Below are 22,422 nucleotides of genomic sequence, written 5' to 3'. Positions count from 1 at the left end.
CGCGGTCAGCCATCCCGGGCTTCGAGCCGTGAGAGCTCGCGACGTCACAAGCCTACAACAGAGCGACGGCGGTCCGTGAGTCAAGAAAGCCGGCGCTCGCGAAAGGAAGACGCAGGTCAAGATTCCGACATGTATAATCGAGGCCCGCCTTACGACCCTCGCTACGGCGGTTATCCATCTGGTCAGTCACCATACGGCCATCCATCATCTGGTCCTCATCCCCATGCTGGATCACCTGGCTTCAATCAATACTCACCTCATGGATTTCAAGGCCCAGCCTCTCAGCCAGGCGTCCCATTCTACCAACCCCAGCCAGGCAAGCAATACGACAACTCTCCAAACTACCCTCCGCGGGAGCAGTTCCCTCGACCTCCCCAACGTGGTGGACCTGCGATGAGAGGTGGACGAGCACATTTTGCTAACCTATCATGGACACCAGGTGACGGAGTAAAAGGCGGCCATCTGGTAGAGCCTGGCCTCAAGACCAAAGATGGCGCGACTGTTCAACCGAAGTCAGTTGCATCTGTGCCTGACCCAGAGGACGAAGACAATCCCTTTCGACCGCCGGCCGACCTGCGAGCTGAAGACGAGAATGCACGAAAGAAGCGCAAGACCGAAACGCCAGTTTCGACGGTGGCTGCTGTGGGCGATGTGCCTAGGACTGCAGAAGAAAAGGCAGCCCAGGCGGAACGCGAAAAGAACAAGATCAGCTTTTCGATTAAGGGTCGTGCGAGCATGGCAGCAGCTGAGAAGGCTCCTGCCGCACCTCGAACGGAAACCTCGCCACTAGTGGCCAAGAAGACACCAGCGATATCTCCTCTTGTGCAGAACAATGTGCCGAAGAGCTCAAACTACGTGGGCAACACGCGCATCGAACCGCCTAAGCCTGAGCCTCCCAGAACACGCAAGGAGATTGTGAGGAAGAAGCGGATAAAGCCTCGACCGCAGCTTTCCGACGAGTTCAAGCAATCAGACAGCGTCTACTTCAGAAAGACAGGCAACGAGTCTGTGGTGGGAAGCGGCACTTATGGCAAGGTGTACAAAGCTGTTCATGTGTACACTGGTGACATGGTAGCGCTGAAGAAGATCCGCATGGAGGGTGAGCGTGATGGCGTAAGTAAAGGTTTCGATTCCTTGTTTGAACCCCGACTAACGACTAGCAGTTCCCGGTCACCGCTATCCGTGAGATCAAGCTATTGCAGTCTCTCAAGCACACCAATGTCGTTCCTCTCCTGGAAGTAATGGTCGAGCGGAACGACTGCTTTATGGTCTTCGAGTACCTATCACACGATTTGACCGGACTGCTCAACCATCCCTCGTTCGCCCTCACAGCAGGTCACAAGAAACATCTAGCCAAGCAATTGTTCGAAGGTCTGGACTATCTTCATAGGAGAGGAGTGCTGCACCGCGACATCAAAGCAGCGAACATCCTCATTTCGAAGGACGGTGTCCTCAAGCTTGCAGACTTCGGCCTGGCACGTTTCTATCAAAAACGACAAAAGCAAGACTACACCAACCGAGTCATCACTATCTGGTACCGGAGTCCTGAATTGCTCCTTGGAGAAACACAGTACGGCCCGGCCGTCGACATTTGGAGTGCAGCTTGTGTTCTAGTCGAAATCTTCACACGACACGCCATCTTCCCTGGTGATGGAGGCGAGATCAATCAGCTGGACAAGATCTACAACGTACTTGGTACGCCGTCACGTAGTGAATGGCCTGGCATTACTGAATTACAGTGGTACGAGCTTCTCCGGCCGAGCCATCGCATCCCATCGACTTTCGCGGAGAAGTACAAAGAGCGTGTCAGCCACGACGCATTCGAGCTACTGCAAGCGATGTTCTTATACGATCCTGCCAATCGACCAACTGCAGCAGATGTTCTCGAGCACCCCTACTTCACCACCGAAGAACCCAAGCCGGCACAAGTGGTGGAGTTGGCAGATCTTGAGGGAGATTGGCACGAATTCGAGAGTAAGGCTCTGAGAAAGGAGAAGGAGCGGCAGGAGCGTGAGGCGAGACGACGAGAGCGAGAAGGCGAGAAGCGGAAGATGGAGGAGTTGGAGGGTGCTGCTGAAGCTGTGGATGCGCAGAAGAAGCCGAAGATGACCTTGGCTCCGGGTGACCCATCCGCGGCGTAGAATGCTCGGATGGGGATTATGCGGCGGAAAGGTTGATCGGTTTAGATAGCGATACTCATGTTGGCTTGCGAGATCGATCAACAAACCTGAGCATCACGTTGTTGAAACAGCGGAGCATACAGTATAGACATCCATGATGAAGAGTGAACCGATGCATGGAAAAGGCACAATCAACCCGATTTGATATATCTTCATCATACAAGAAGATCTCCAAGAGAATCTCACCATACAACTCCTCTACGCGGGACTCCCCCTCCTCGCCTCGGCCCCCGTCGCCGTCCTCAAATCCTCCTTCTTAATCGTCTCACTCCCCTTAATCGCCGGAAACTCAAACGGCCCCGTCCTCCCGCCCTTCAACCAGTCCCACCTTCCATACGTCTCGCGATTCGTCCATGTCAACAACCCCACCCACGGCTGCACATTCCAATGCAGCGTCAACGTCGCATTGCCCCGCTCCGCGATCTTGCCCGTCACGTCGGTGATTTGGTATTTCGGCTTCTGGGACTCGAGACGCACGATCCCGGCCTGCGTGCCTTCTGGGTATGCCTTCCCCTGAGCGCTGCGTTTAGATTTTGATTTCGTCTTCGAGTTCTTGGGCGAAGGATGCGTGTAGGTGTTTGGATGGGACGGGGCTTGGTCGTGGGGGATGATGGCGTCCCAGATGATGGCTTCGGAGGGGGGTGTGGCGGGGTGGTTGTTTGGCGAGGGGTAGGAGGCGGAGACCCAGAGGAAGATTTGTTTGGTGTTCCAGTTGAAGAGCGAGGTGAGGTCCGCGTCGAGGGTGAAGGTGATGTGGGCGTATTCTTCGCGTTTGGTGGAGTAGTAGTGTGGGCGACCTTTGGCTCTGTGGCACGTCATTTGTTAGTATGGGGACGGTGGGTTTGGAATGGAAGGGGTATGGATGGCGGACGTACACTTTGACCTTCTTGAGCTCGAGGCTCGCGGAGGGGGATTGCGGGCTGAGGATTACGCTTATTGCGATTGCGGCGGCGACGGCGAAGGCCACGGAGGTGAAGAAGCCGAAGACGTTTTGGATGCGGACGAGGCTGGAGTGCATGGTGGGTATTGTAGCAGTCTGGCTGCTGTTAAGGTTGTTGACTATGGCATTGCTTTGGGCAGTGGACCTACACAGCTGGAGTTGAGGTGAGGTGGTCACTTTCCTGGCTGGTGCGCGGATTTAGTTCCGCGGCCGATTCACTCACTCACTTACTTACATTTGAGTTTGAATGAGCTACTTCTCCTTGACATTCATCATCATGTGAAAGTGTACAGCACCAGCTCTCTGGGCTATCCTTTCATTCACTCACCTCACTGTCGCCTGATCACGTGCCCAGAAAACCACATCCTGCGCTCCCCGAGCCATCCGCGAACTTGGCCCTGTGGAGCACCTCAGTGGCAACATGCTCGAGCACGCGCAAACCACGCCCCACGAGCGCATTTCTGGGGTCTGGCAACTAAGGGCATCCCGAGTCATGCATCGCTGATGATGGCGAAGATGGGTTGAAGCGTAGAAAGAGCGAAGATGCGGCTTTTGCTGTGCCTCTTCCTTCCGAAGTCTTCGCGTGGCTACATCTCTGATGCACAGATGGGGGGGGTACAAAGTACATGCGATTCAGGACGGCAGGATATGCGGTTATTAGGAGGTGGTTGATTGCATTGGCTTGCCAAGAGTGCTCTCGTATGCAGCAGGAGACCCTCCATCTTCTTCCTGGCTGTTCTCCCGAGCCGTCCTTGCAGACAACCGAAAGGCCTTCATGAATCGACGACGTCGGCTGCCATTCCGGTGAGTATACAACAAGGCAGTACAACCCGCCCTTGGCTCCAATTCAGTAATTCAGCTATTTAAGCTCTGTTGATCTCTACCGACTCCGGCCATCGACACGACCGGGCAAACTTCGCTTCAGGCTGCCCAGGGAAAGTGTTATCAAAACTCGGATCTAAACACTTACTTTAGCCGCCCTTCCGGATGTCACTCTACCACCTGCGTGGAGAACTGGAAGTTGCCTCTTTGCCATCGGGTTTGCTTGTCAGGGCTACCTGGTCTAGCTACAGCTGCGTTTGCCACGTACTTGCAACAGGAGAGCAGGTTGAAAAGATATACCACCGAAAATGCCATCTCGCGCTCTCAGTCATGGTACAGTGTCGCCATCATTATATCCTCAGCCTTACAATCATTGTCCAGCCTGTGGACAATGTTTCAATGCCGATCATCAGGAACCGCTCCTCCATCTGACCCACAGTCCGATTTCCACCCTTGCGCTGCTGGCATCCGCGAAGGTTTTCCTTACGCAAGTCAAAGACCTCGCAAACCACCATTGGACAATTCCAAAGAACCACGAGTCAGTACATGCTCTTATTGCACGCTCGCCATGTGCTTTACAACGTCATGCCTGCATCGCGTGCGCACACGACAAGCATGGTGCAACGTTTCGATCGACCTCCCCAACCCACAGTGACCCTCATGCTTGATACCACCAGGCCTTTTGTTGAACCCGGCTGAACTTCGAAATGTCCATTGTCGCGATTCAGGGTGCTTGCAGGTGGGCTGATGGCATCTCCAGTCTTCATGGCGACCTGCCCACCTGGAGAAGTCGGGTGCTGCGTTTCATCTTGAGTGCTTCGTTGTCCGTTGTACTACAACACTGTTTGACCACCTCCAACATCGAGTCGAATTTCGTTCTTGCGCCTCTCTCTTTTGAGAGGCAGTGACGGCAATGGCTGCCAGCGGCCATGCCCCAGGTTCAGCCGTCGTCGGCGTGACGATCAGCTTTACGGTGTTGGCGTTTATGGCGACGGTGATGAGACTTTATACGCGGATAGGGATCGTTCGAAATGCTGGGCTTGACGATATTGTCATTACCATCGCGCTGGCGCTGACGAGCGTGTTGACGGTCACGATGTGTCAACAAGGTGAGTTGGAGCCAACCTTCAAGTACGATGCTGCTGAAAAGCTAACTCACATCAGTACGATACGGCATGGGAAGACACGCGGACACACTGTCTAATAACGACAACGTACAATCGCTCGTTTGGTTCTGGGCATCAGGTATATCTCTACACTGACGATTGCCATTTCATTCTCTAACACTCACTCAACAGTCTGGGTGTATTACGTCGCGCTCTGCTTCGCCAAGCTATCGATCTTGCTCCAATACCTTCGCATATTCCCCGAGCGAAAGTTCCGCATTGGCTGCTTCACCTTGATCGGCGTCATTGTTGGGTGGACTTTCTGGGCCTTCTTCTCTGCTCTGTTTGCTTGCTGGCCGATACGGCATTTCTGGGATAAGTCGATTGAGGGAACGTGTCTGAATCGATTGGCGGTGTGGTGAGTTGCGAGAGTATGGATATGCTTGGACCTTGGCTGACATGGCACAGCAGGTTCTCCAATGCTGCGGTGAACATCATCACAGACGTCTGCACTGCGATTCTACCCTTGCCGGTGCTCAAGAGCTTGAATCTTCCTAAACGCCAAAAGATGGTGCTTATGGTTGTATTTGGATTGGGAGGTATGGTAGACAACGTATAGCTCATGCTTCCTATTCACTGACCCTGCTTTAGGTGTGACCTGTGTCATATCGATCCTACGTCTATCCGCACTCTACGTCATCTCGAAATCCAGCGACGTCAGCTGGGACAATCCTCTCGCAGCAATCTGGTCCAGCCTCGAAGTTAACGTAGGAATCCTATGCAGTTGCATCCCCACTCTCAAGGGCTGCATAACGCGATACTTCCCCACGCTCTTCTCATCATCATCCTACGGGGCATCAAACAATGTCCGGCCATCGACATTCGAACTCGCCGGAAACCACGGCAAGAGCCACGCGAGCTGCACCGCGACAGTCGACCGAGACGAGCGAGAAAGCAAACGAAGCGGACGATTCTCGAGGTTAGGAAAGAGGTTTGCTGGCGGAACAGCAGGCGCAGTGGAAATCAAGGAGATGGACGATGAAGAGAATCTGAACGAGAGCGGGAGTAGTGGAAGAGGAGTAGGGAGAGGTCCTGTGCCGGGGATCCATGTCACGACGATTGTCGAGCAAGAGGAAGAGAGAAAGGGGCGGGATGAAGAAATTGGGGCGCATGAGAGTGAGAGTATCAGGGGCTTGGTGCCTGCTGTGCCGTATGAGGGGACATGATGCGAGGCAAAATGGGGGAGGGACAGGCATTGCACAGGACTCCCGGACTCGAGAGGAATTTTGATGACAGTTGATTGTAAAGATAGAGAAGCTGATGAGCGTTTATAGATACCCCTGGAAAGACTGTCGCTACCGCATGATGCAAAAGACCTCCTTTTCAGCACTCCATCGAACTCCACGCCCTCGCTCGCTGAACTAATACGAAACAACCAAAAGGAAAGCAAAAGCAAAAGACATACGAAACCGCCCACCATCCAGGCAGGCAAACATCAATCACTGCCCCACCAGCCCCATATCCTCCTCTCTTTCCTCAACCTCAACAATGCTCCCCAAACTCATCATCCCCGCCGTGCGTCTCCGCCTCCTCACCACCGGCACCGGCGGCAAATCCATCTCCTCCCCACCAAACAAACTCCCCAATCCCAACCCACTATCCACCCTCACCCCAGAACCCTCCCTCTTCTTAGGCACCTTCAGCGGCCAATACACCTCCTCCCCGTCGACCTCCTCCGCTTCGCTGCTCCACGAGGCGCCTTCGTCGTCGACCTCGAGCTCGGGGGCGGGGTCTTCTTCCTCGTCGGGGGAGTCGACTTCGTTGCGCGAGAAAATCCACCCCACGCAGTCTTTCAGGGCGTGGTAGAGATTCCGCCAGCGATCGGCTTCGAGGCGCGCGGCGCGGGTTTTGAGGTTTGCGGTGTCGAGGTCTCGATGGAGGGTTTGGAGCTGGTCGCGGAGGGTGGCGTTCTCTGACTCCAACTCCAGAACGCTGATTTTGAGCGTTGAAGACAAGTCCTCATCCTGCTTCTCCGTCGGGACATCTTCTTCCTCTCCCGCTGGTCCTTTCGACGGCGTCCCCGGCTCCGGAAAATACCCAACCGCATGAATCGGCCCCGTCCACAACACTTCCACGGGCGTCGAAGGCGCATGCGGTGGGGTCTGGAAGCAGAAATCCGCGAGGGTGCCTTCGATGATGACGGGTGGGAGGTCTGGCGGGCTGGAGTTGAGGGTGACGTCGGTGGGTGGCGAGGAGGAGTTGTGCCGCGTGGAGGCTGTGCGGGCTGAGGAGGGCGTTGAGGAGATGGGGTCCCAGTTTCTGGAGTTGGAGTTGGAGTTGGGCCTGGGGCTGGGGTCTTGGGAGTTGGTGGAATGTTGGTAGTAGACGAGGATGCTGTCTTCGAGGGGGGTTGAGGGGGTTGAGTCTGCTTCTTCTGGTCTGGTGGGTTGCGTGGATTCTCGGTCTTCCTGCTCGTGGACGATGGTGTTGTCGAGGGAGATTTCTGGGATTGCTTCTTCCGGTTCATCGTTGCGGTTGGCTTTTTGGTCGTCGTCATGGTTTCTTCGTAGGATGAGGACGCTGTCTTCAGCTGCATTCGACGAGATCGCTTCCTTCCTGGATTCTTCTTCTCGGCCGGCTTCCTCAGGCTGAATGAAGACGACGCTGTCTTCAACCGGATTCGATGAGATCGCTTCCTTTTTGGATTCTTCCTTTTGGTCGATTTCCTCGTCCTCGTGCTTCCCGGGCTGAACGAGGATGCTGTCTTCCACCGGATTCGATGAAATCGCTTCCTCCTGGCGTGGTTCTTCTTTTCGGCCAGCCTCTTCACCCTCATGCTTCTTTGGCTGGACGCAGACACCTTCCTCAGGAACACTCGACAAAAGAGCTCCCTTCTCGCCTCCATCTCCCACCCCATCACCCTCGCCACCCACCGCAAGCCCCCTCAAAATCCCCTCCCTCACAACCCCCCTCCGTCCCCCCCTCTCACAAACCCCACAAACACTCCCCTTCGCAACCCCATCCGCCAATCCCCACCTCTCCTCCCGACTCAAAACCTCCCAGCACAGCACCAGGTCATCCCTCAGCAGCGCCACCCTCTCCGCCTCGCGCTTGGCTCCGCCACGACGGAGATCGCAGGAGCGTTTGTTGCGGCAGCGCTGGGAGGGGTTTTTGAGGGATGGGGCGGGGCAGGTGGGTTTGGGGGTGCCGATGAAGGAGGGGTGGGTTAGTGGGGGGAGGGTGTAGGGTTTTGGGGGCATGGCTCTTCTGCTATTGTGTTGAGAGGAACGGTGGTTTCGTTGGTGTTGTTGGAAGGACAGGATCAGCTGTGGGCGACGACATGGTCGAGAAGTGTTTAATCCCGGGCAGGTGAGGTAATTCAACTTCTATTGTTGACTGTTGTTATTATTGTGGCGTAAAAACAGTGAAGCAGATGCCAAGCCCGCATGTGCTGGCTTGTGGGCGGCGAGTGAATGGATCTGGGTCCTTGCAAACGGTCAAGACAAGACCATGGTTTAGGTGTTGATGACAAGATAAAACGGCCAAAACAAATCAACAATAATAATGACAGACAAACTCACCAAATATATCGAGTAGTTCAGATCTAGATCGTTGTGTTTTGCTTTGGGCCTGAGACTGGGCTTCTGGAATGTGGGATATGTTGCGCAAATTCGAGACACTGTACAAAGAAGCTCTTGTTTCGCTATGAAAAAACGGTTCTCTAGCTGTGTGAAGAAAAAAGGCGACCATGCCGGAAGACACGGGCTGCCTTGATTCTCCAACAGACAGGGCCATTTCACGGCCTTTCGATGTTGTTGTCGGTGAATGCCGTCGAGTCTCGTCACTCGTGGATATGTTACAACCACTCCGCTCGCTCAGGACCAGCCCGTGCTTTCGCTTTCCAGAGGGTGGCGACACCGACTCTGTTTGCCAAAGGATCGCGTTCTGTATCCTAGAATCGCGACTTTATGAAAACCACCCCTTTGAATCCAAGTGTGCCACAAAAGCGCCTACCCAATGCAGCTGAAAGAGTCTAAACATTTAACATATAGTCTGCAAAATGCAAGCCTCAGTTGCGCGCATGGTGGTGGTGCTTGTGGTGCTCGAGGTGGCGTTTCTCGTACGAGCCTGCGGTTGGCTGAGCGGTGACGGTGACCTCAGTCTCCTCAATAACCATCTCAATGACCTCGTTGCCACGGGTGATCGTGGTCGTAGAGACAGCGTTGGAGTCCTTGCTGGCTGAAGCAGAGCTTGGAGCAGAGGTGACAGATGGGCGAGCAGCACCGTACTCGGTGTCCTTGCCATAGCCATGAGCACTGCCAGCCGCCGATTCCATGGCGACGACAATGCCGCCCTGGGCAGAAGCGGTGCTTGCTGCGTCGGCTGGCGAGTAAGAGACAGCGGACTGGGAGTAAGTTTGAGGAGCACTGGTGTGCGGGATGGAGGTAGTTGCTGCGCCGCTTGCGCCAGCAATCTTGTACTGAGAGGCTGGTTCTGGGCCGTACTGAATTGGAACATCAACAGGGAGACCGTCACGTGGGCCATGGCAGTCGTCGTCTTTGAGATCACCAGGCATATCGAAAGTGCACTGCGCCGCATCCGCGTCGTCCTGGATGTTGAACAGAGGGCAAGCCTCGATTTCTCCAGAGGGGCTCTTGCAAGTATCGAGAGCACTTTGGAGGAATTCGGCGGAATCCCACCCCATGATGAAGTCGCCGTGGTAGCTGGTGCCGACCGGGTCACCAGTGGACAAGAGGAACTGGCCATCCTCGCCAGAAAACTGGTTGGTAGCCCAGATGGTCTCAAAGAAGAGGAACGGATAGTGGACGTCAAATCCTTCAGGGCAGTTGCCCTCCTTGACCAAGCTTGGGTACTGGACGTGGGATCGGTGGTCGGGAGAGTCGAGCACGCCCTCTTTGCCGCAGCTGGGGAAGGCCAGCTCCAGACGGAGACCGTCCTTGCAGTTCGCATCCATGTACTCTTTTGGCGGGAAGGTGTGGCGGTAGAGAGATGCCTCTGGTGTCTTGGCGTAGTTGAGACAGTTGAAGCCGAGGGCGCGTTGTTGGAGGAAGAACTGGTCGGTTGGATCGGTCGGCCAGGAACTCAAAGGCGCGTCTGGGAATGGGCCAGTGAAGTTGCGGGTGTCTGGGTTGCCGGCGATCATGGCGAAACCTTCGGGGAAGGATTTGACGTTGTCGAGGTAGTAAAGGTAGTAGCTAGACATTTCGTTAGTCTCAGATGATAGATCGAGGAACGAGCTCAACATACGCGAGCATGCCGCCAACTTGCGGAACCATGACGGTAGTGCCATTCTTGTATTGAAAGTAGACAGCTGGGGTCCAGTAGGCGGAATGGTCTTGCGTGACGGCGCAAGCAGTGCAAGAGTCAGAAGCAGTGAGCTTCTTGAAGTCGGTGTCGGCACCAAAGTCTAAGAGCTGTTAGTGGGGGCCATTTGCACATGTTCGACTCGCTGCTGACGTACTTCCACCACCAGTGATGGCGTGCACATGGTCAGAGATGCTGCCGGGGTTGACGAGAGGGTCGATACGAGCGTAACCGGTCTGCGAGCGACATGGCATGCGCCAGAATGCAGCAACGCTGCTAGCAAACACGAAGGTCGCGGCGAAGGAGGACTTCATGATGAACAGCGTCCAGCGCGAGGAATGATGCGGCTGATATGCACAAGATGCTCAGCGACGCTGTCGCCGAAAGCGTCGAACGAGGGACCTGCCAATGGAACAGTCGCCTTCTCGCCTGCGGCGGCGTGGTATGTGCAGTCGTTGAAAGAGTGTGGAAGCTGTCCGGGGAAGCTCGTGCTGTCGGTCGCAATGGCGCGTGTCTGGAGGTTGTGTACGTCAAGGGCAGGGAGGTATGCACCTTGCGTCGTGGGCAGGTCGGCGAGGGGGAGTTGTTGGTTGGACGTCGGGTCTGAAGCAAAGGAACGGAACGACGAGTCTCGTGAAGCGCTTGGCGACGGCGAGATCAGTCTGTTGACAACGACAATGACAAAAACGAGTGAAGCTGATGGTGAGCGCGACGGAGGTGAAGGAGAGACTGTCGGCAGAAACAATCTTGGCACTGGCGAGGAGAGGCGACGGTTGTGAAGGAGATGAACTCTCACCTGGCGCTGTCGCTGAGGTCGGGGCATGCAAATTAGACTCCAAACCTTGAAACGCGCAGTGCGCCGGCGGCCCGCATTAGCGCATCCCTTAAAATGACACGGACTCTCCAGCCATGTCTCCTGCGCTCCCTGATTGCTCGCAGCGCACCGCATCGCAGCGTCAAATGCAACTGCACCGGAGCAACATCTCGTCGTTCGTTGGACGCTGTTAGGGAGTCTCCGGCGACAGCTGAGCGTCCTTCTGCGCCGCCTCCCTTACCGTGGACGCTCGGTATCGCGAGTTGGGATCATCTTGGCTATCAAACGGCCGGCATTTAGATCTCCATTTTGCCCAGCATTCACGAATCACAGCGTCTACAGAAAGGAGAGGATGCCGCTCTGCCGCACATGGCTGTCATCGTCTCGCTCCGCGTCAGTGGATTCATGACGATACCCGATGCGCCTCGAAAGCTTAGCTGCTCTTTATTTAATTCCGGTTGACGAGCCACCACGCGGCTCTTCTTCGTGTTGCTTCGAGGACATGGGTCTGGGAAATGACATGCAATGCGCTACCCGGACGGCGTCTTGGTTGAACAAAAATCGGCCTGTCCCCGCGCTCTGTCATGGTCGGTTATTCTCTTATTTGCAGTCTGCACAGCCGGCGTATTCGTCTGCCTGCGTCACGGACACGTGCATGCCGCAAACCAAGATCGTTTGCGCGACGACGAGGAGCCATGGCAGAGATGTCGGTCTGTCCAAGTGTTTTGTCTGGCATCTCACGAGTGTCGCAGAGTGTGGGTGAAGCAGATGCAGATTGTCAAACATGAGAATCGAAACTGGAAGATGCTGGGCAGCGTCCCCTCGTCACTTCCCCCTCCCGAACCGCGGTGTGCGATAACGTGCCTTACCAGGTTGGCTCGGCAAGAGTGGACAACCACATGTTACGACTTCACGACAACGACTGCATTGAAAGGTGACACAAGCAATCCATCCTCGTCTGCTCTGCAGCCAAGACAGACCTTTAGGATTGTGCCTGCATGTTCCTGCAGGTACGGCTGTCAACAATTAGTCCTAACAAGCGCTGCGTATGCAGTGTTGCGACATAATCTGGTTCTTGCCGACGATCCTCCACAGGTCCCCACACATTGTATAGGAGCTTTTCTGGAGTTCTCCTCGACCGACAAACTTGAAACGCAAATGCATTCCTCCATGGAGAAGTCCAGGTTGCATAAAGTCCAGTTGCAAAAGTGCCAGACAGTCGGAAGGTTTGACCGGGCTCCCTCGTGACATCCTTGCTCTCAGAAATAAACTTTCAACAGTAATTGGCATGTGCTCGAGATTCACTTTGGCATTAAAGCATCGTTGCTGATTTCGTCATTATAGATTATGGAACATGGGTAGTAAAACTGCAAATACAACCATGAGAGCCTCTACAGCTCGCCAACTGGCCACAATCCTGCTTGACCCAGACGTCGACGAACTCGGCGACGGTCCCGCCGTCTGTACATGACCGATTCCAGAAGTCACCGAGGGCGAGATCGGCTCAACATTGGACAGACTGCTGCTCACAGAGCCTTCTGCAGTGCTCTTGGTCAAAGTGGTCTTTCTCAACGTGACTGTTCCACTTCCACCATCGCCAAGTGTCACAATTCCACTCGACAGCGCACTGACGGTTGCGTCGCCAACGACGAGTCCAGAACCACCAGGTGATAGTGTTGTACCGTCGACTTCCACCACACCTTTGCCCGCCCCTGATGGATGCACTGCTGTCAACGTCGTGCTACCGAGTGTAATCGCTGCGGCGTTGGCAACACTGACACCGCTGGCGGACGTCGTCGGTACATTGGACTGCATCTCCAGCTGGCCATCGGTATTCAAGCTCACGCTTCCGCCTTCAAGACTGACTTGCGTGCCGCCTACGGAAAGTGTCTTGCCGTCTACGACAGCTTGACTGGGGCCAGCCGTCTTGATAGCGGTGTAAGTATGTGTCCCAAAGGTGAAGACCGCACGTGGTATAGTCGAAGCAAGAACTGTTCCCGCGTCTGCTGACGAAGCTGTCGCCTTTGCCCCTGAATGGCCAGTACCGGTCGAAGATGCCATGTCGTCCCCAGCGACGACAGTCATCCCTATCAAGGCCGAGCTGCTGCCCACTGCCACGGAGATGTGCCGCGTCCCTGTCTGGATATGAGGAACATTGATTGTCTGTGAACCGACGACAATCGCATTCGACGCCAAGCTGGCGACTTGGCCTGATACGGTCTGAACCGATCCTCCCTCCGTCAGCGTCTGGCTGTCAATCGCAACAATCAAAGGACGTGACTCCAATGGGGTCTGCGTCTGGCTCGGATCTGGTTCCCCAGCCCCTTGGCTCGGTGCTGCTATAGCTGAACTCGGCTGTAATGACAGCAAAGTTCTCGTGAGCACTGTGCCGGACTCGCTTCCGATGAACATGGTACGACCGTTGGCGCCTTCCTCAGTGGAAAGCTGCCCTGCTGCGATGGTGCTACTATCGAAGATGACGTTGGCTCCTCCCGTACCGTCGAGGAACACGGTGCCTACCTTGCTCGAGGTTGTTGGTGGTTGTGTTGCTGTTCTTGAAGGCGCTTCGTCTGCAGCCTCGCTGGCGACGACTTGGGGATCTTCTAGACTTATTCGAGCTGAATTTGTTGGATTGACAATTGCTGGAGCACTCGCAGTATCCGGCGCAATGCTAGTATCTCCCCCTACAGTCACGTCTTCTTGTGGGACTTGCGTTGGGCCTGTGGGGTCGAATGCTGCGGGCGAGGCTGGAGTGCTCGTTCCAGTATCGACATCCGAGCCTGGATCCACGTCTTGTTGCGGAGCTTGAGTTGGTATTGTCGATTCGATGACTTGTGAAGCTGTAGGACTGTTCGATCCTGTGGCAACGTGTCCGCCTACATCTACACCCTCCTGGGGCGCCGGAGAAGGTTCGCTTCCGCCTATTGACGAAGTCGCTGCGTTGCTGCTAGCTGCTACAAGACTGTCCCGGGTTCCTCCGGACGATGTTTGCAGTGTGCCGCTAACATTCGTAGGATCGTCGTTGGCTTCTGGATTGGTTGTCGGCACAGCTGGAGGAGCCTGGCTGAATGCTATTGCAGGGCTGTCTGACGACGGAGCATTGCTGAGATCTTGAGCTGTCGTTGGTACAGGCCCTGAATCTTCGCTGGTTACCACGTCAGGGTCTCCAGACGATTGGGGCTCATTGCCATCGTGCGGCCTCGTTGTTGAAGGCGCAGATTCCTCCACTGCGCTTGTTGGGTCTTGTTCAGCCTTCTCGCTGCTGCTTGCCTGACTAGCCCCAGGCTCGCTGAATCCCATCGTGGCCTTGGGTATAGCAGTCTCCACCGGTGGGCTAGTCGGCGTACTCTGCGGACTCGCACTGGTATACCCTCCATCAACAGCCGAACTCATTGTAGGCTTCGCCGCCGCCTCCGCAGGCTGCAGAGCCGTCGGCGGGTCATACAGCCCCTGCCAATCCAGCTCACAACTCTTCCACGCCGGATCCATCGCCCTGACCTCCACCGGAACCTCCAACAAAGGATTGTAGTCATCCAGAATGACACTGCACCGTCCGAAAGGGCCGTCCTGGCATTTCGGCTGGGCCATGTACGCGGAGGCCGGCACTGGCCATTGCATATCTGCGAGATTGAAAGAACTGGCGATGAGGTAGGGTGATCCTGAAGCGAAGGGATCCGCAGCTTGCGAGCTGTACATGGTGCCCCAGATCATGTTGACGCTGGAAAGGGAGTTGCGGTTCAGAGCGAGGATGGCACCTGGGTATCGCTGGCCGATCTGCGTGCCGCAGGCGTTCATCGCGTAGGCTGTGTGGAAAGAGATGTACACGGATGGCGAGGTGAGGGTCGTGTTGCCGTAGACTGCTGTTTCAGGCTCAGCCCTCTTGCTCATGGGCGCCGTCACTGGTGCACTAGTCGTATGGCTCTCTCCAGAAGTCGTTCGGCTGACAGGGAAGTACAGCAGCCTGACCGTCCCGCCAGAGATGGTACACTTGTCGCAATCGGTTCTGAACTGGCAATCTGTCCACGTCGTCGGCGAGCACTGCGGCTTCGGCTCAGAGAAAGACCACGAGTAATACTCCGTCGAAGTAAGCAGGTAGTTATCCAGCGTCTTGACAGACACAACATGCCCCGTCCCACCAGCCGCATAAGCCTGACTCTCCGTCTTGACCTCCACACCCTCCTGCGTCGCCGTCGAAGTCACCGTCGTGCTCACCCCATCAACAACAGTAACCACCTTCGTCGGATACACCTTCTCCGACTCCCCAAACTGCCCCAGAATATCCACCGTCGTCAACGACGTCGCCCAGCTGGTATCATAACTCCAAATCGTCGACAATCGCTCCGTCTTCGTCGACACCGAATCCCCAATCCGACTCGACGTCCCGCCGAAATGCTCCGCGTTCATCGAGCTCTGGAACTCAGCATTCTTGCCGCTCCACGAGGAATGCAGCTCCCGGCAGGCGTTCGCGAAAGACGTGCAGGTGCTGTAGCATGGTCGGGCGGAGCTGCGTGGCGAGGACGGGCAGACGGATTGGAAAGTCGTGTGGTCGAAGACGGCGGGGCCGTAGGTGGTTGAGGCGTAGGAGGCGATGGCGGTGAAGTAGTTGTATTCGGGCGTGCCGGTGTATGAGGAGGTATATCGGGAGCCGGTGAGCAGGCTCAGGGGAGGTCTGATGTTCACTCCAGGGAGGGCGATAGAGGAAGTACGCGTAGGTCTTGAAGTGCTGTTCGTCCAATGGATCTGCCCGCTCGCGGTGCAGCATAGAAAAGAATGCAGAATGAGAATTGAGAAGGGTAGAGACTGTATGTACATGACTGCCACAGGCGTGTAAGTGCTGAAGCGAAAAAAGGTTAAAGAAAAGGAAGCCGTATGTGCATGGCTCTGCCACCTACCTGCGTTGGTCGACTACATATTGATGTCTTCTACGCGCTGCTGTGCCGCTCAATGGCATTAGTATACATTAGTTCTGGGCTTTTGAAGTATTTCGAGGTGGTCGAAACTTGAGACTGGGATGTAGCCGCCCGGCTGTGGGTCTGCCATACCTGAGCGGCTAAATGTCATGCGGCCGACTGGTCTGTCAATCCAGTGCACCTATTGGATTCTTGCTTGTTCTACTGATGGAGTTCTCGTCGTTGAATAAACCACGGTCGTAGGTCATATATTCTCTGGATAGCCCAGGTCAGGAGACACAAAAGCATCGGCGATGCCAAGCCAGGAGGTCAACAGCACTTCGTCGATCTCAACCCAATGTCAACTTCATGACAATGGAAGTTGCCTGGCTTCATTCCAAACATCCAGGTGATCGTATTATCAAGGCCCAATATTGAGTGCCCCTCGCGACGTGCTGCTTGGATCAAACCTCGACGATCGCAATGGCACACCGGCAGATCCAAAAACTTCTTCCCCATCACTATCGTCTTCGATAGTGTAGCCACTCTCAAACGCGCCTTCTCCGTTCTCTGTCTGCGGCTCTTCCATCACCTCGTCATCGTCCCGATCGGCTCTAACGACGGGCATGTCGCGAGTGACCGGTTGGAAAGCCCCCCTTCCGACCGCAACAACAGTTCCTTGCTGGCTGTGTGTGAGCGGAGCGAAGTTGTGAGATCTAGTCACCACGTTACCTTGCTAAGGTATATGCTGCTGATACACGTCTTCACCGCCTTCGCTCACACCATCCAGATCCATGTCGTCTCCAGGTTGTCGAATCGCGCGCCGCCGCTGGGGAGCACCTCGGGAGCTTCTGATCTGCGACAGGTTGGCTTCCAGGCGACTGTCCAGCTCTTCTTCGTCCGCACCGCCCAAAACACCGACATTCTCAAGCTGTGAGAGCGCCCGACCGAGCAAGTCGCTGGCTATCGGGTCTTGTGGACTGATAGCGAGTGCTTCATGCAACGCTACGGTCGCATCGAAGGCCCGATCTAACTCCAGCAGAACGAGGCCCTTGGACGCAAACACACCTGCTTCTCGCATGCCTTGACGTATGACCTCGTCAAACTCTTCTAGCGACCTCTCGAAGTCTCCCGCTTTACGCAGCGCATGCGCCAGGTTGAGTCGGGTGCTGGTGTACTGGGTAGGAGGTGCGTTGTTGCTAGCAGCGATTTGGAGCGCGAGGTCGAAGTGCCTAGCTGCGCTCTCGTAGCTCTCTTCCATGTATGCAATAACGCCAATCTCATTGATGAGTAGTGGATCTCTATCGCAGAGTTGGAATGCTGCTGTTAGATATTCTCTCGCAATGGTCAGATTGCCAAGTGCTATCTCCTGCATGCCGAGGAAGAGCTGCGGGAGATGAGTACCTTGGAACAGCCGTGCTGCTGTGCTGTATGCTGCAATTGCTTGATCACTCTCTCCTTCAGCTGCAAAGGTATGCGCGAAGCCGATCCAAGCTGCGCCGAAATGTGGATCCATCAAACTGGCCTTTGAGAAGTATGATCGTGCCTCTGGTATCCGATTTGTGGCTAGATAGTAGGTACCAACTGCCAGCCAAGTGCAAGGCTCATTTGGATGCGTATCGGCCAGATCGTGTGAAAGTGAGAACAATGCATGCGTGTGGTTCAGCTGACTGAGCAGTGCCAGATGTAGTGGTATAGCCGCGAAGTTATAGGGATCTGCTTCGAGGATCTGATTTGTGAGATCGACGGCTTGTTGGAACCGCGAATCAGTAAAATGCTGCTCAGCTTTCGCGAGCAAGATATCCGGGTTTTGCGATAGCCGGTAGTGTGTCGACAAAGTCTCGATCGAAGTTTGAAAGGCGTCTGGTCGCGCATACTTTGACAGTCGTGTCGTGTACAGATTCCGCGTAAAGTCGGCTGCTTCTGGCGATGCTGTTTCAGAGGGTTCTGGTTGAATTGTGTCGAAGTTGAGGCTATCCAAGAAGTCCCATTCTTCACCCGGACTCATGAGAGAATTCTTGACCAGCTGATCGAAGGCCTCGAAGCATTGCACGTCTATCCGTACGGCGTCTTTGTAGCACTCCTTTGCTCGGTCGAAGGCGTTTTGCTTGGCATAGCAGAGTCCTCGCAGGTAGCACATGCCTGCTTCGTATTTCAGGTTTGCAGCATCTTCTCCTCCTCGCTCTTCACTACGATCCACCCTCTCCGTCCGACTTGGGAGTCTAGACTTGCCCTGCTGCTTGCTCGACAAGCCATTGCTCATATGTTGCAATTTCCGCCGTGCAGCGTCCGTAGTTGTTGCCAAATGTATTGGATTCTTCTCTCCAAGAATCGCCAGTGCATCTTCATGCCTGTTCTGCTTGATATAGCAGTGCGCTGCTAAGTATCGTGCTGCAGGCTTCCGATGTATGAGGTCTGATCGAGAGACGAAAGCTAATGCGCGAGTGTAGTTGCTGGCTGCAAAATGAGTCTGGGCGAGAGCGAATGCGTCCTGGTCCGAGTCTGTACATCACAGTCAGTTTGGTGGTTTCTTGGTATAATGAGGATCAACTCACTGGTCAAGGCCAACAGCTTGTCGCCAACGAAGATGGCGGAATCGTACTGGTGTCTATCGAGGGCGTTCTGGCGCCAATTGCGCAGAAACGTCTCCATGGTCAGCCCAAGTCATAGGATTGTCGGTAAAAGGCTGCTTGGTGAAGACTGCAACTGCTCGTGCCTGCTGACAGTAAGTAAGTGGCCGGCGGGCGAGCCATTTCCGAGTCGAACGTACCTGCAGGAGTCCAAGTCGCGTCTGCAACTTCGAGCCTTTGTTTACGCTGTCACATGTTGGCGGGGATTCCACCGGACCTGCCTCCGCTCGGCTTTGGCCAGCGCCACACCCGGCGTGAAGAGCGACTTCACGAATCTGCGACTCACTTTGCGAAGGCCAACCCCGACGACAGCACAAGCTCGCGACAACATTATCACCACACTCAAACAACACCGCCAACATGTCTGAGCGAAAGGTCCTCACCAAGTACTATCCACCGGACTTCGACCCCTCCAAAATCGAACGCCGTCGAGGTCCCAAGCAGACAGGCCCGAAGCAGCAAACCGTCCGCCTCATGGCACCCTTCAGCATGAAATGCACAACCTGCGGAGAGTTCATATACAAAGGGCGCAAGTTCAACGCTAGGAAAGAGACCACGGACGAGAAATACTATGCGATCACCATCTTTCGCTTCTACATTCGCTGTACCCGCTGCTCGGCGGAGATCACCTTCAAGACCGACCCGAAGAACATGGACTATACGTGCGAGAAGGGAGCGAAGCGGAATTTCGAGCCGTGGAGAGAGGCGAAGCTTGCTGAGGAGACGGAGGAGGAGAGGCTGGATCGGTTGGAGAGGGAAGAGGAAGAGCGGGATGCTATGAAGGAGCTGGAGAAGAAGACCGTGGATGCCAAGACGGAGATGGCTATCGCAGATGCTTTGGATGATGTGCGGCATCGGAATGCTGCTCGAGAGAGAGCCATGAAGGAAGGCGCAACGGTAGTAGACGCACCACAGCAAGTCGACGAGGATGCGGAGCGATTGGAGAAAGAGATCGAGGAGCAAGCAAGGCTGGCCTTCCAAAGTGGGACGGGTGAGAAGGTGCGACGGCTAGGCGAGGAGGATGAAGACGGCGAAGTCGACAGCCAGGCGCAGGACAGAGCAGCGATGCCGCCGCCTGCTCTTCCGACCTTCCAACGGCAACTGAAGAAAAAGAAAGACACAGCATCATTGCTCGGCATCAAGAAGGCGACTGCAGAGGCGACCACTCAAGTTGCACCAGCGCCTGTGAAAGCGCAGTCACCGGTCGTGATAGCCACACCTGCTGCACCAACGGCTGGCCTTGGTCTAGGCGCATACTCTTCAGATGAGGACGACGATTGAGGATTATTACAACGCATGAAATCTACGATTACTTCCCAAACCAACAAACACCGTGTTCGCACACGCAAAGATTCATTGGTAATTGACAGTAGCAAACCCATCACGTATGTGTCTACCCATAATTACATTAAACGCCGCCCTGATGACAGTCTAGCTCTAACAATTATGATACAGAACCACCGCCAAATATGCAATCGAAACACCACGCTCAGCTCCAAAATCATCCCAAACATTCAGGGTATCTCGAATACAACGTAAAAACTCTCAAAGCAAGTCGGCCGTCACAGTATCGTGGTTCGCTCAATGCTCCGCAGCATACCGGATCACCAGCTTCTTGACCGGATTTCGACTTCTCTCACTCGGTTCCTGGATCGGCACCAGTTTCGCGGTCCTCGCTGGTGGGCTGTCGTACGCCGTATAGACGTTGTACTTGCTCAGGTCGCCCACCAATGCGTTATGGCGATTGCGCACTTCGAGGTCGAATCTCGAAGTTCCAGCGAAGACATGCTGTCCGATGACAAACGCCAGATTTCCACCATTCAGATGCAACACTCGCGCAGTGACATTTCCGATCGGGAACATCTGCCCGTCGGAAAAGGTGTGCTCAAAGTCCGTTCTCCATTGCGAGCCATCGTTCATGCTGTACTTGCGCTTGAACACTCGCTGCACAGCTGCCATCTTCTTCCCAATGCTGACCTGCGGCGCCTGGCCAGTGGTTTGCAGAATCTGGGTGCGGATATACCAAGCTGAGGAAGGATGGTCGCGTGGCTCATGCGTGTGGATGATGCGATCGACTATGTATCGATTCTGGTGAACGACATTGAGAACACGGTCGGCAGCGATGGTGGAGATCTCGGTGCTGGCGGTGGAAGCGGTGGAGTCGAGGTGAGGGTCTATGATGACGCTGTGCCGCGAGACGGGATCGGCGACGACATATTGCCAAGTTCCAGTGAGTTCTTCGTACAATGTGTGTACTAGTGGCGGAGGCTCTGGACGCCGCGGCGGGAGGGCTTCGATGACTGAGTCTTTGTCGCTGTAAAAGCGGTCCATCGCACTCTCCTCTCACGAAGGACCTTGCGAGGGGCGAACAGCAGGTAAGGTTCAGCACAGTAGAAATGGGTTGGGATGTGGTGGTGAGCGAGATGTACCTCACACACCGGGCGGTCTGGTCTCTGGCGGCGGTGGGGTCGTATTTCGCAAACGGGGAAGGAACGAAAACAGAAGAGATGTTTTGGAGTGTTGCTTGGGTTCTTTTCCTTTCCAAGAAAAGACGAACCCATGGCCTGTCTCATTTGCCAGGCAAGGCACGAGACGGCCTGGCTCACTAACAGACATGCTAATCTTGCCCATTGCGCCCAGGGCACATTTGCAAGACAGACCCGGCTATCTACCGATGTCTTGGACGTGAGTGCGCTGGGATGGTGGTGCATCGTTTAAACTGGGCAACAGCAAAGTCCCCTTTTGTGCAGGACGGGGTCATCGACTTTGAGCCTCATGTCCTGAAAAGGCACAATCAATGAAAGCTTCAGCCTGCGTTTGTAATAAGGTAGCTGTGCACGAGCAGCCTTTTGCAGGGAATGGGAGATGGGAGTCGTTCGCCTACTCGGGACGGGACTTGGCTGTCGGTAGTCATCCGCTCGGGAGGACAGGGATGCACGCGTTAGCTGGACGCGTGTAGCACTTGGAAACGACGAATCGACCAAAGGGAGGCTAGAAGGTGATGATGCGATGGGAAGTTGGGCGCGTGATCGATCGGGAATTCGAAGTGCCTCTTCTAGATCTCGGACGGATGAAGGATGTTGATGTTGCGATGATTGTACGGAAGAAGATACGAATCGATGAAGCTGAAGTTAAGAAACGAGGTCGAATTTCGAAACAGCGACACCCGTTGGCGGTGCGCAAGTCCGGCGTTTGAGGAAGTCGTTTTCATTGCGGATTCGTGGAAGATACTCACGCAGCTCGAACTCTGATGTTAGGGGCACGCGAGGGCCACGATGCCGTTCTAGCTCGATTTTACTTTCAAAGAGGAAGGAGCTTGTGGTGCTAGGGTGCTAGGGTGCTCTCTTATATTTACCTGCGTGCTCGTTGGACGATCGTCTGTGACCTTGGTGCTGCTGTTCAAGTTGGATACGATTCGAGCTTCACGACACTTTGCTGATGTCACTTCTTTGTTCCGATCTGAACATTCCCTGGAGACAGAGAAACGACGCTCTTGCTTTAAGATGAAATTGCATTGGCCCAATCGATCAACCAAGGAATCGTCCGTTTGACAGTGTCGGCCATGACGAGTTGGTGGTTGAATCCATCCGATACGACGAGAAAACGATGTAGAGAAAATGTTGCGAAGACACAACGTCCGACAAGACTTCCATCGATTGACCAGTGCCACGAAATCCGGCTTCTATTCGGGCGTCCAGCGCATCCATCAACACAAT

General features: G+C 54.9%; 8 protein-coding genes across 8 annotated transcripts; 3 read left to right on the top strand and 5 right to left on the bottom strand.

The window, feature by feature from the left end:
• Nucleotides 1–129: 129 nt before the first annotated feature.
• M409DRAFT_63844 (uncharacterized protein) lies at nucleotides 130–2,109 on the top strand (the record flags this gene model as incomplete). The annotated part of the gene is made up of 3 exons (XM_033815797.1): nucleotides 130–1,113; nucleotides 1,164–2,059; nucleotides 2,094–2,109. The coding sequence occupies 3 exons, from the start codon at nucleotides 130–132 to the stop codon at nucleotides 2,107–2,109; spliced, it is 1,896 nt and encodes a 631-aa protein (XP_033671665.1).
• Nucleotides 2,110–2,378: 269 nt separating this feature from the next.
• On the bottom strand, nucleotides 2,379–3,198 carry M409DRAFT_35854 (uncharacterized protein; the record flags this gene model as incomplete). Its single annotated transcript, XM_033810457.1, has 2 exons — nucleotides 2,379–2,985; nucleotides 3,056–3,198. 2 exons carry the CDS (start codon nucleotides 3,196–3,198, stop codon nucleotides 2,379–2,381), a joined length of 750 nt encoding a protein of 249 aa, XP_033671664.1.
• Nucleotides 3,199–4,855: 1,657 nt separating this feature from the next.
• M409DRAFT_51034 (uncharacterized protein) lies at nucleotides 4,856–6,090 on the top strand (the record flags this gene model as incomplete). The annotated part of the gene is made up of 6 exons (XM_033811696.1): nucleotides 4,856–5,051; nucleotides 5,107–5,187; nucleotides 5,241–5,466; nucleotides 5,517–5,647; nucleotides 5,700–6,027; nucleotides 6,060–6,090. 6 exons carry the CDS (start codon nucleotides 4,856–4,858, stop codon nucleotides 6,088–6,090), a joined length of 993 nt encoding a protein of 330 aa, XP_033671663.1.
• Nucleotides 6,091–6,547: 457 nt separating this feature from the next.
• M409DRAFT_18747 (uncharacterized protein) lies at nucleotides 6,548–8,308 on the bottom strand (the record flags this gene model as incomplete). The annotated part of the gene is made up of 1 exon (XM_033804630.1): nucleotides 6,548–8,308. The coding sequence occupies one exon, from the start codon at nucleotides 8,306–8,308 to the stop codon at nucleotides 6,548–6,550; it is 1,761 nt and encodes a 586-aa protein (XP_033671662.1).
• An 809-nt stretch (nucleotides 8,309–9,117) lies between these two features.
• On the bottom strand, nucleotides 9,118–10,687 carry M409DRAFT_63841 (uncharacterized protein; the record flags this gene model as incomplete). Its single annotated transcript, XM_033815796.1, has 3 exons — nucleotides 9,118–10,264; nucleotides 10,317–10,476; nucleotides 10,531–10,687. 3 exons carry the CDS (start codon nucleotides 10,685–10,687, stop codon nucleotides 9,118–9,120), a joined length of 1,464 nt encoding a protein of 487 aa, XP_033671661.1.
• Nucleotides 10,688–16,812: 6,125 nt separating this feature from the next.
• M409DRAFT_18744 (uncharacterized protein) lies at nucleotides 16,813–18,728 on the bottom strand (the record flags this gene model as incomplete). The annotated part of the gene is made up of 2 exons (XM_033804629.1): nucleotides 16,813–18,578; nucleotides 18,632–18,728. The coding sequence occupies 2 exons, from the start codon at nucleotides 18,726–18,728 to the stop codon at nucleotides 16,813–16,815; spliced, it is 1,863 nt and encodes a 620-aa protein (XP_033671660.1).
• A 338-nt stretch (nucleotides 18,729–19,066) lies between these two features.
• On the top strand, nucleotides 19,067–19,987 carry M409DRAFT_18743 (uncharacterized protein; the record flags this gene model as incomplete). Its single annotated transcript, XM_033804628.1, has 1 exon — nucleotides 19,067–19,987. One exon carries the CDS (start codon nucleotides 19,067–19,069, stop codon nucleotides 19,985–19,987), a length of 921 nt encoding a protein of 306 aa, XP_033671659.1.
• Nucleotides 19,988–20,287: 300 nt separating this feature from the next.
• Nucleotides 20,288–21,037, bottom strand: M409DRAFT_18742 (uncharacterized protein; the record flags this gene model as incomplete). The annotated part of the gene is made up of 1 exon (XM_033804627.1): nucleotides 20,288–21,037. The coding sequence occupies one exon, from the start codon at nucleotides 21,035–21,037 to the stop codon at nucleotides 20,288–20,290; it is 750 nt and encodes a 249-aa protein (XP_033671658.1).
• Nucleotides 21,038–22,422: the final 1,385 nt, after the last annotated feature.

The sequence above is a fragment of the Zasmidium cellare genome (assembly GCF_010093935.1).
Source record: "Zasmidium cellare ATCC 36951 unplaced genomic scaffold M409scaffold_6, whole genome shotgun sequence".
Lineage (NCBI taxonomy): Eukaryota > Fungi > Ascomycota > Dothideomycetes > Mycosphaerellales > Mycosphaerellaceae > Zasmidium > Zasmidium cellare.
This window is presented reverse-complemented; position numbering and strand designations above follow the sequence as displayed.